This window comes from Echinops telfairi, unplaced genomic scaffold (assembly GCF_000313985.2).
Source record: "Echinops telfairi isolate 266 unplaced genomic scaffold, ASM31398v2 ScPeMD7_34;HRSCAF=130, whole genome shotgun sequence".
In the NCBI taxonomy this organism is placed as follows: Eukaryota; Metazoa; Chordata; class Mammalia; order Afrosoricida; family Tenrecidae; genus Echinops; species Echinops telfairi.
In genome coordinates this window covers 904,571-916,218 of record NW_022103931.1, presented here as the reverse complement: position 1 = coordinate 916,218, position 11,648 = coordinate 904,571, and the positions used below count along the sequence as shown (strand labels likewise).

Here is an 11,648-nt window from a genome sequence, read left to right as displayed (position 1 = left end):
AAGATATAGCAGCTGGGGTCTTAAAGGCTTGAAGATAAACAAGTGGCCAACTAGCTCAGAAGCAACAAAGCCCACATGGAAGAAGCACACCAGTATGTGTGACCACGAGCTGTCGAAGGGATCAGGTATCAAGCATCAAAGAACAAAAAATCATATCATTGTAAAGGTTGGTGAGTGCAGAGTGGAGACTCAAAGCCCATCAGTAGGCAACTGGACATTCTCTCGCTGAAGGGTTGAAGGGAGGAGATGAGCCAGTCAGGATGCAGGGTAGTAACGATGAAAAATATAATTTTCCTCTAGTTCTTAAATGCTTCCCCCCGCCACTATCATGATCCCAATTCTACCTTACAAATCTGCCTAGACCAGAGATACGGATAAGAGCTGGAAACACAGGGAATCCAGGATAAACCCCCTCAGGACCAATAATGAGTGGTGATACCAGGAGGGGAAGGGGAAGATGGCGGGAAAGGGGGGAGCCGATCACAAGGATCTATATATAACCCCCTCCCTGGAGGATGGACAACAGAAAAGTGGGTGAAGGGAGACATCGGTCAGTGTAAGACATGAAAAAATAATAATAGTTTATAAATTATCAAGGGTTCATGAGGGAGGGAGGGTTGTGGTGCAAGGGGGAAAATGAGAAGCTGATACCAAGGGCTCAAGTAGAAAGAAAATGTTTTGAGAATGATGATGACAACAAATGTACAAATGTGCTTGACACAATGGATGCATGTATGGATTGTGATGAATTATACGAGCCCCCAATAAAATCATTTTTAAAAAGGTGATGAAACCACGAAACACCTCATCACATGGAACGACCTGGAAACTACTATGCTTAGTGAAGTTAGTCAGTGACCAAAGAACAAATATTTTATGACCCTACTACTATGAGGATAAACACCAACATGAAAGCTGGCTCCCAGGGCATGTAAATGATTCCCATCTCCCAAGCAATGGTGTAGGGAACCTGCCTAGCACTCCTTCTATGTGTACATCTTAAAAAACGCGTTGACAGAGGACACCTCACCTCAAATGTAGTCAGTGTTTGAAGATGTGGGGAGAGGGAGAAGATCATTCAATTCCTGCCATACAAAATTGTGCTAAGGTCACCCCAAATGAACACACATTTCTACCAGAATAATAGGAAAACCTTACTAGAAATTCAAGTTAAGATGGTGTTAAGATGTGTGTCTCAGAGAAGGAAATTACATTTATGCAGCTTGAAAATAGGGAGGAGCAACCTCCCATTGGGGAAAACCACTTATGAACTAGTTTCTATCCATCCCTTGATGATGCAGGGCTACAGACTACTATAGACTATAGCTATATGAGCTATAGACTACTGGGACTTTAGACTCTGTTCTTTTGAGGTGCATAATATCTTTCATAGGCCACACCAGTATGACTCAATGTGGAAACCCCACTAAGTGAATTGGGCTTTACCTCCAAGTCACCTGTAACCCTTGGACGTAAGGCTGAAACTCCCTAGTGTGAGAAAAAAAAAGATAGCTGCTATCCCCAAGGGCATAGAACTGGGGGTCATTGGACTTTTGTTCACACCTCTTGCCTTGAGGGAGCACAATGAATAGTGGCCTGGGACTACCATAATCTTGCTATTTTAATGTCTTCCCTGCTTTATTAAGACATGTATTAATCTGGTAGATGTGGTTCTGCTGTTGTGAATGAATATTATTAAAATTTTGCCCTTTCCCATTGTTTGTGTAAATAGTATAAAGTGACTTAAGAGTTTAATGTGTACAAGTCAACAATCCATTTATTACAGTTGATAGCTGTCCTATAGAGGTATAATTTCCTTGTTTTAACTGTTTTATACCATTGGATAAATTAATGATATTGTCAATAAAATTACTTTATGCCCCAGGAGGATTATTGATGTCTAACATAAAATGACAATGATGTCTCTAAGGTGATCCATGGAGATATATATATATACACTGTAGATGTATGAATGGATTAGGGGCATGCACTTAATTCTAGCCATAATCTAAGGACAATTATTTCTTATGGGCCTGCTTGATACCCTCATGAAGAGATTACTGAAGATATGGGTGCTATAGCAAAGCGTGGAGAAGAAATTAGATGGTGCCTGGCTATCAGTAAGAATAGCATCTGAGGTATTATAGGCATGTCTTACAAAAACAGCCATTTAGGTGAGGCATCAACTAACTCCACATAGAAGAAACACACCGGGGATTGTGTGACACAAGTATTATAAATAATAAAACCCAAATCCAAAGGAGAGAATGGTATTAGAGCTTAAATTGTGAACACCTGGTTTGCAGAAGGCTACAGATGACAGTGTAAACCCAAAATGCATTTGCAAGGTCCAAGCATGGATTAAGCCTCTGGTGAATCCCCTCTGACCATAGTCGATGGATGGGAATAGCCATGTTGTCAGACAGAGCATTGAAACGTCAATCATGGCAGAATACCTATGGATTTTGTACCTGATGAATCCCCTAGACCACAGACCAGGGATCTGAATAAAAGTGGACCATTGCAGATGGAGTTATATTAAAACTTGCTATCTTATCATTTGATCTCCCTTTGAACCATTTTAAATTTGTTTTAGTTTTTAATATTTTCTATTGAGGGTTTTACTTTTATTTTGATATTGTTGTTTTTATTTAAAATGGAGAATTTGCTCAGTACACCAAATAGGATGCAAGCAGCGACATGACAAATATACAGAAAGATGTAGATCAACATAAAACAGTAACTTAGCTTAAATGAAGGGAAATCTCTTTAAATGTTATAACAACATACTCCCATGAAAAATCTTCAGTTAATTCTAAATTTCAATAAAATAAAGGGTAATAGGCTAAGTGGAAGTTAGCTTGTGAATTTTCCTTAAAATAAAATTCCAACTTTATTAATCCATGACAGTAAAACACTGTAACTAAAATCTCAACTAAGTACAAAAGGAGTAGAAGGAATTACTTACCTTTTTGTTTCAACAGCCCAGCAGAAAATAGTCATTACAAATACAGCAGACAAACTGTAGAGTGACTGATCTTAGAGTGTTGCACTGTATTTCAGTTTAAATTGTGCTAGATGTTCATCATCCGTATGGAGAGTTTGGTCCATGGTGTGATTTAATGCCAAGACCGATCCCAATTTGTTACAGAAACTAAGATTACAGTTGCTTCTCTTACTTTGACTATTTGCTTTTACAAGCCACATACAAAGGCATTTTCCCTGGTGCAGTTACAGGAAGTAGTCAGGGGTACGTCGAGTCACACGAGGCTCTCCACTACGAGGTGCTGGGTCAAACTGAAGAAATGAGTATTTTAAAGTGTCATCCAATTCCATGATAGCAGCCTGATTTCCACAACGATAACAATAATTGGGTGCACTGAAAATGGTAACCACGTTCCTATTGTGACACCAATTGTATCCGTCCATTACAAGTTGGTGAGCTCGGGAAACAAGTGAAAGACCATTGGAATGGGTAAAAGTTTCAGAGATGTCTTGTCCAAACGTATAGCCAGCACCACGTGGAGAAATACCCCACCCACCGCGATCATCTGGATCTGACCATAATAGATCACACATTGGGCCCTCGCGTGGAACTTCCTGTAATCGATCCAGTGCTCTTATATGATCCAGTGTATCTATGGATGGCGAGAGGCCACCATGGAGACAGAATATCTGTCCATCTACTAAAGCTGTAAGTGGAAGGTAATCAAATAGATCTGTAAAATATTTCCAAACAGTAACACTTCCATATTTTCGTAGACATTCATCATAAAAGCCATACACTTGAGTAATTTGTCGGCTTTCGTGGTTCCCTCTTAATATTGTAATACGTCCTGGATACCGCACCTTTAACGCCACAAGAAGACTCACAGTCTCCACGGAAAAATAGCCTCTGTCTACGTAGTCGCCCATGAATAGATAGTTCGTATCTGGCGATTTCCCACCAACTCTGAAGAGTTCCATAAGATCATGGAACTGTCCATGAACATCTCCACAAACTGTAACAGGGCAACAAACCTCTTGCACATTGGACTCTTTTATTAAAACTTCCTTAGCCTTTTCACACAGGGTCCGGACTTGGTTCTCGGTGAGCTGTTTACGCTCGTTCAGCTGCTCGATCCACTGGTCTAGCTCTTTGGTGAATGCCTTGTCCTCCATGTTGGCTCGAAGTCCTTCCCTGTGGCTTTTCGCCCCCCACCCACCCACCCCCACCCTGGGTGCTGCCTCCCTCTCCCACCGCCACAGCCGCAACTCCAGGCAGGAGAGGAAGGTGACACACAGGGTAGTCAAGGGTAACAGGCCCCGCCCTAACCCCATAGGAACCTCCAGGGCGCAGTCTCCAGGAGACACACCTGGGCCCCCCCCCACGCGCCCCGCCCAGCCCCGCCCAACCTGCAGACGCCTAGAATTGGCGGATTCTCGGGGTTCTGTGGCCACTACTCACTGGCCCTGGCTTTTGCTCTCTCCCTCTCATTGTGGTTGTTAATTTTAAAAAATGTTTTTCTGCATATGAAATCCAGGATAGATAAATCAATAGAGATAGTAAATGGATTATTGGTTCCTTGAGGGTATATCAGGGGAGTTGGGAGAAATGGCAAGCTAATAACAATGAGTACAAGAGGAAGAAAGTACCCTAAAATTGAGTGAATTGAATTGTATGTGAATTATATGCCAATAAAACTGTTAAATTAAAAAAAAAGATTCTTGGATGGCAAATTTTTCTTTCAGAATTTTATATATGTCATTCCATTGTATTCTTGCCTGCATATTTTCTACTGAGCAACACAAACTTATTCTTAATGAATTTCCTTTGTTCATAAATTTTCTTTTTCCTCAAGCAACTCTCAAGGTTCTTTCCTTGTCCTTGATAAGGTAGTGTGACGTTCTTTGGGGGTCTATCCTGTATGTGGTTCTTTCAGCTTCTTGACTGGTCATCTTCTCTTCTCTTATGATGTTAGAGGAGCTTTCTTCCAGCAATTCTTACACTGTTTTGTCTGTGAACTATTTTTGTTTCTTCCTGTACTAGAACACCAATGTTGTATGAGTTATTTCTCTTGACAGTGACCCCCATAAGTCTAAGGAATTTTGGATTTTAAAAAATTACTTGTTCTTCTCATAGATTGGATTCAAGAGGCTTTTGTTCATATCACTAGTTAAGTTTTCCTTCACTTCATTACTACTGCTTTGCTCTTTTAAAATGTTGTCTAAAGTCTACGATCTTTGTATAAATCTTATGGATTTCTAATTTTTGTATGATTTCTCATTTAATTTTTTCCATTGTTCTCTTAATCTTTTTCTCCATCCATTGAAGCAGTTGCACATCACTCTTCTGAATTCCTTTTCTTGTCGCGTCTACGCCTTTTATTCTTCAGGAAGGTCTTTCTACTTTGCATATTGGTCATTTGTTTGTGCCAGTCTTTGTGTTGGTGTTAAATATTAAATATACATAGACTACCAGAAGAATGAGCAAATCTATCCTGGAAAAACTACAGCCAGAATGCTCCTTAGAAGCAAGGATGGTGAGATTTCATCTCACTTACATTAGGTGTGTAATCCGGAAGGAGCGGTCCCTGATTCCATCATGCTTGTACAGCAGAAGGTCAGTGAACAAGAAGACCCTCGATGAGATGGAAGGATACAGCTGCTGTAATAAGGGCCTCAAACAAAACCTTTTATGTCCAGACTTGGTAGATAGACAGTAGGTTGTAGGAACAATGGCAGTGTCTCTAAGTGTCATATCGAGGCTAGAGTGTGGAGATACCAAGATGCAAAAGAAAATGCCAAAGCGCCAGGAAAAGTATTTCCCCGAAAGTTCCTTATTTAAACCTGCTGATTTTAGTAAGATGTGGCTGTCTAGCCATTGAATAAAAAGAGGCCTGTTTCTGGGACATTGCTAAATGAGGAATGAACTGAATAATTCCAAGAGATTTCTTATGAAATACTGGTGGTGCAACGCTCAAGAAAAATATCTTTTTTAGATCAATAACTATTTTTTGGCTAGGTGTTACAAACCCTGGATCTCTAGATTTAGGTTCTTTTTTTATGTGATCATGTCATACTACCTGAAATCAAAAGCTCTCAGCAATTAGGTTTGTTTGTTTTGTGTATGCTTGATTTTTAGTGCTAATGTGTGATCACTTTGGATTTAAAATGTAAATTGTGATTAAAGACTGATTATTTAAAGGAGTATATACCTGTATGAGAGAATTCAATAAATCTGACATTTTCCTATAAAAAACCCCTATAACATTAATTGTGAGGATGGCACAGGACAGGGCAGTAGTTTTCTATTGTATATAGTGTCTCAACAAGTAGGAAAATGACTAAGTGGAACTTAATAACAACAGCAAAAAACAGTAATAAAAATCTTGAACTCGGGTGCATAAGCAAATGTGGTGAAGAAAACTGATGGTGCCTGGCTATCAAAGATATAGCATCTGAGGTCTTAAAGGCTTGAAGATAAACAAGCAGCCACCTAGCTGAGAACCAAGTCCACATGGAAGAAGCACACCAGCCTGTGTGATCATGAGGTGTTGACAGGATCAGGTACCTGACATCAAAGACCCAGAACAAAAAAATCATGTCAATGTGAATGAGGGGGAGTTCGGAGTGTAGACCCACAGCCCATCTGTAGGCATCTGGACATCCCCTTACAGAAGGGTCTCAGGGAGGAGATGAGCCAGTCAGGGTGCAGTGTAGCACCGATGAAACATACAACTTTCCTCTAGTTCTTTCATTCTTCCCCCCCCTCCCCCACTATCATGATCCCAATGCTACCTTACAAATCTGGCTAGACCAGAGCATGCACACTGCTAAAGATCAGAGCTGCAAACACAGGGAATCCAGGACAGATAAACCCCTCAGGACCCATAATGAGAGTAGAGATATCAGGAGTGGGAGGAGAAGGTGGGGCAGAAAGGGAGAACCGGTCACAAGGATCTACATATAACCCCCTCCCTGGGGGACGGACAACAGAAAAGTGGGTGAAGGGAGACATCAGAAAGTGTAAGACATTAAAAAATAATAATGATTTATAAATTATCAAAGATTCGTGAGGGAGGGAGAATAGATGAGGGTGGGGGGAATAATGAGGAGCTGATACCAAGGGCTCAAGTAGAAAGAAAATGTTTTGAGAATGATGATGGCAACAAATGTACAAATGTGCTTGACACAGTGGATGGATGTATGGATTGTGATAAGAATTGTACGAGCCCCCAATAAAAGGATTAAAACAAATCTTGAACTCTCCATTTGCATGGAAAAGTATTTAGGAGGATGTTGTGCTGCAAAGCACAAAGTCAGCAGTTCAGAAACTTCTAGCCGCTTCAGGGGAGATACATGAAGCTTTCTACTCCCTTGAAAATTTACAGTCTCAGAAACTCAAAGGGGCAGTTCTTGTCTGTTCTATATGGTTGCTATGAATCAGAACTGACTCGAAGGCAGTAAATTTATTCATTTTATACTGTTGTTTGTTATTCACTTTTAAATGCATTAAAAATAAGATCATTTGGCAGATGATGCACTCAAAACCCCAAACTAAACTGGCTGCCATAGAGTTGATTCTCAATTCTGACACACAGTGGCGCTATAAGGACAGGGCAGAACTGCCATGGTCAATTTCTGAGCCTGTAAATTCTTAAGGGAGTAGAAAGCCTTGTCTTTTGACCATGGAATGGCTGGTGGTTTGCAACTGCTGATCTTGCAGTTAGCAACCCAACACCTAACCACTACACCATCAGGCCTCCTGGATGATGCGGAGAGAGAATGCCGTGTGCACAGAAAAGTGTCCGGGGAGGGTGGTCTGCCTTCATTGCAGTCTCATCTATGCTGCCTACATAGAAGTCTTGGCTCCAGCATTCTCTGATAGGGAGCCTGGGAATGGGATTTTTCTCTCCCCGGTCCTCTGTGCTGCCAAGAAACTTCCAGAGAACACCGGAATGTTCTCTGTCTCGATATCCATGACTACTAAAGTAATTACTGTTGTAGCTAATGGGGGACACAATGTTCTTTCAGACAGTAGACCCACGGTTACATGATTGCCAGGCTGCTTGAACAAGGGCCAGGTGCAGTTGAATAAGGGCTGTTTCCAACTTTTGTTAGAGGCATAGAAACTCTAGAATCCTTGGTCTCATGGTCTTTCCCTTGAAATGCAAACTTGGCGCCTACATGTACAGAAGGAATTTCCTATGTTGGCTTACCCTGAGAGAGGGGTCTGAGGAAGAGCAACCCAAGATGAACCTTACTCCCGAGTCATCTGTGTCCTTACCACGATGTAAATAAAGAAAGGCGTTTAACGGGAGCTACAGCCCTCTGTGAGCTCATTTTTCACTGGGGATCATCTCAGTGTGAGAAGCCAATATGAGTATCAAGATTCTGATACTCAAGAAGATTCTGACTTATAGCAACTCTATAGGACAGAGCAGAACTGTCCCTTAGGGTTTCCAAAGCTGTAAATCTTTATGGGAAGTAGAAAACCTCATCTTTCTCCCATAGAGTGGCCGGTGAGTTTGAACTGCTGACCTGATGGTTAGCAGTCCAACATGCATAGTAAAATTTTAATGGTAGAATATAATGGTGGGTATCCACGTTTCTCTCTATAATTTTTTTCAACTCGGATACATGTTTGAACATTTTTATAATAAAACGTTGGGGAAAACGCCGTGAGTTTTCCTAAGATGAAGGAACACACATGACTAAGCCTATATGACAATCTTGCTGAGCTGCCTCTCCTTCTCTAGCTGGCCTTGGATGAACTGACCTCCACTCCCGGTTCTCGTGTAAACTGGTAGCTTCTTGGCCATATCGATGAGCATCTGCTTCTGGACCTCAGGTCTCTGTTCATTTTCATAGCGCTCCTTGTCTGTGTAGGACAAGTGAAACTGGAAGCAGAAACGAGAGACAACATTGTATTTCCCAAGGATCAGATAAACAATAACAACAAAAAACCATTTCATTGAAAATCGTAATCACCTATCCTTGAAGCGCAAGTACCTGTCTGCTTTGTTATTTTTACTAATCCGTTTAATGAGATCAGTGGTATTACCTTTAATTCATTAAAAGGAAAACAACACTTGGAGATATTAAGTACTGTGTCCAAGGTAGTACTCAATTAAGAAGTACCATTGCTGGTCCCCGGACCCAGTTCATCTCACTAACCAGGACCGTTCCTTTCACAAGACTAGTGCAGAAGTGCAAGATAATAAAATGTAAATAAAAACCTACTTTAGATGTCCATTTTTAAAATGTTCTTTTGTTTTTAAAACCATATCTTTGTGTGTATACTCCCATTCACCTTTCCACATCTGTTCATCTTGCATATCTAGTTATCTATTTGTTTATATATGTTGTTTATTACTATTAAGGAAGATTTGTGTGTACAATAGTATTTACCTTTATTGTATTTTACTTTTGGTCATGCCCAGTAATGTACTTTGCCACTCCTCCTGCTGTGCCACCCACCCTATTATTGCATGCTACCTTTCCTTTCACCCAGTCAACACAGGTCTACTATTTGATCAGGGATTTACCTGTCCTTCCCCTCCCATCCTCGGAAACATCTAAGAAGGTTTCTTTCTGTGTGTAAATCTCTCCGTCCCACCCCAACCTATTTTTATATTAAGGGTCTCATACAATATTTGTTCTCTTGTGATTCACTGATTTCCTAGTGGTCATTATTCCTTAATATTGAATAGCAGCCCATTGTACATATGCACCATAGTTTGTTCATATAGTCATCATTCATCTTGACGACTACCACTAAGGTTATTTATATCTTTTTGCAATTGTATCTAATGCTGCAATAGACATGAGACTGCATATATCTGTTCATGTCATGGAACTTATTTCTGTAGGATACATACCTGGTAGCGGGATTGCTAGACTATATGGCATTTCTATTTCCATAATTTTAAAGAAACACAATACCATTTTCACCAGTATTTGTATTTTTTTTTCAGCAGTTCAAAAGATTTCTAGTGACTCGGTCTTATCAGAATTTGTTGCTTTCCGTTTTTCTGGACTTTGCAGTTATTGTTGGGGTGAGAAAACATCGCATTGTTGTTTTGATTTGCATCTCTCTAACGGCAAATGGTTGTGAGCATTTCTTCATGTGTTTCTTGTTCACCTGTCTTTAAAGAAGTGCCTATTTATATCCTCTGCCTAATTTAAATTGGATTCTTTGTTCTTTTGTTGTTGAGGTATTGACGTTTTCTATAAAACTTAAGAGATTACTATTTTGTCTGATAGGTCATTGCCAATTCCGTACCCAGCCCACAACCCCGTCTGTAGGATCTCTTTTGGGAGTCTTTTCGTGTACTTAAGTGATCATTTTTAGGAGATACCAGTCCTCTAGTACAGCTTCTGCTGTTTGTGATATAAATTAAGAGCTTCAAGGTGAGTCCATACATTTTCTTTAGTGATCTTTAGAGCTTTAAGGTTTGCATTTGGGTCTTTGAGCAACCGTGAGTTAATTATTTTTTAATAATCAAAATTCAATCCTGTAAAAATATCTGATATTGCCCATATCTTTCATCTTAAGTGTTCTGAGAGTATATGTTGTTGTTAGGTGCCATTGAGTCAGTTCTGACACAGAGTGACCTTACACACAACAGAGCAAAACACTGCCCAGTCCCGCACCATCCTCACAATTGTTCCTGTGCTTGAGCCCATTGGTGTAGCCACGATGTCAATCCATCTCCTTGAGGGCCTTCCTCTTGTGCAATGGCTTTTCCCATCTTAGGCTCAGGAAAAAAGAACTGGGGGAGAGCTCAAGCAAGATGACAACCGAGTAGCACGTATACTGAGACCAGCACAGAGAGGCCACAGACAGGGACACCCTTCCTCCTATACCACAGGATTCGCACATAAAGGACCGCCAAAGTAGACAGCAGTCGCTCTTAACCTGTCGACAAGCAGATGGATTATGGGCTCCCTATTACCTGTACCTCCAGTCAAAGAATAGTTAGCTCTTACATGCTCCGCTTCATGAAAGGTTCACTGAAAATAAGGGTTCTACAGAAAATTGTGGTAAAGAATGCTGATGGTGTTCAACTATCAATTTGAATACTGTTTAGGGTCTTTTTAAAAATTCATTTTATTTGGGGCTCGTATAACTCTTATCACAATTGATACATTCATCCATTGTGCCAAGCACATTTGTTGCCATCATCATTTTCAAAACATTTTGTATCTACTTGAGCCCTTAGTATCAGCTTCTCGATTTTCCCCTCCCTCCCACACCTTCCCTCCCTCATGAACCCTTGATAATTTATGAATTTTTATTTTTTAATGTCTTACACTGACTAATGTGTCTCTTCACCCACTTTTCTGTTGTCCGTCCCCCTGGGAGAGCGCTATAGGTAGATAACTGTGATCGGTTTCCTCTTTCTCCCTCCACCTTCACTTACCCTCCTGGTCTGGATATTCTCAATATTGGTCCTGAGGGGCTTATCTGTCCTGGATTCCCTGTGTTTCCAGCTCTTATCTGTACCCATGTACATGCTTTGGTCTAGGTAGATTTGTAAGGTAGAATTAGGGTCATGATGGGGGGGGGCATTAAAGAACTAGAGGAAAGCTGTCATCAGTGCTATGCTGCACCCTGACTGGCGTGTCTCCCTCCTGTGATCCTTCTGTAAGGGGATGTCCAG

General features: G+C 40.7%; 2 protein-coding genes across 6 annotated transcripts in view; both read right to left on the bottom strand.

The window, feature by feature from the left end:
* ZDHHC15 (zinc finger DHHC-type palmitoyltransferase 15) overlaps positions 1–11,648 on the bottom strand; it is a 153,482-nt gene that overhangs the window by 97,192 nt on the left and 44,642 nt on the right. For all 5 annotated transcript variants that reach the window (XR_006680058.1, XR_006680059.1, XM_045290235.1 and 2 more), the window contains exon 4: positions 8,762–8,882. Coding sequence is in view for 3 of the 5 variants with exons in the window: in XM_045290235.1 (XP_045146170.1) it covers positions 8,762–8,882 (121 nt within the window). In the remaining 2 variants the exon portion in view is untranslated. The remainder of the gene's footprint in view (positions 1–8,761; positions 8,883–11,648) is intronic.
* Positions 3,232–4,161, bottom strand: LOC101644319 (serine/threonine-protein phosphatase 2A catalytic subunit beta isoform-like). Its single transcript, XM_045290237.1, has one exon. It carries the CDS (start codon positions 4,159–4,161, stop codon positions 3,232–3,234), a length of 930 nt encoding a protein of 309 aa, XP_045146172.1.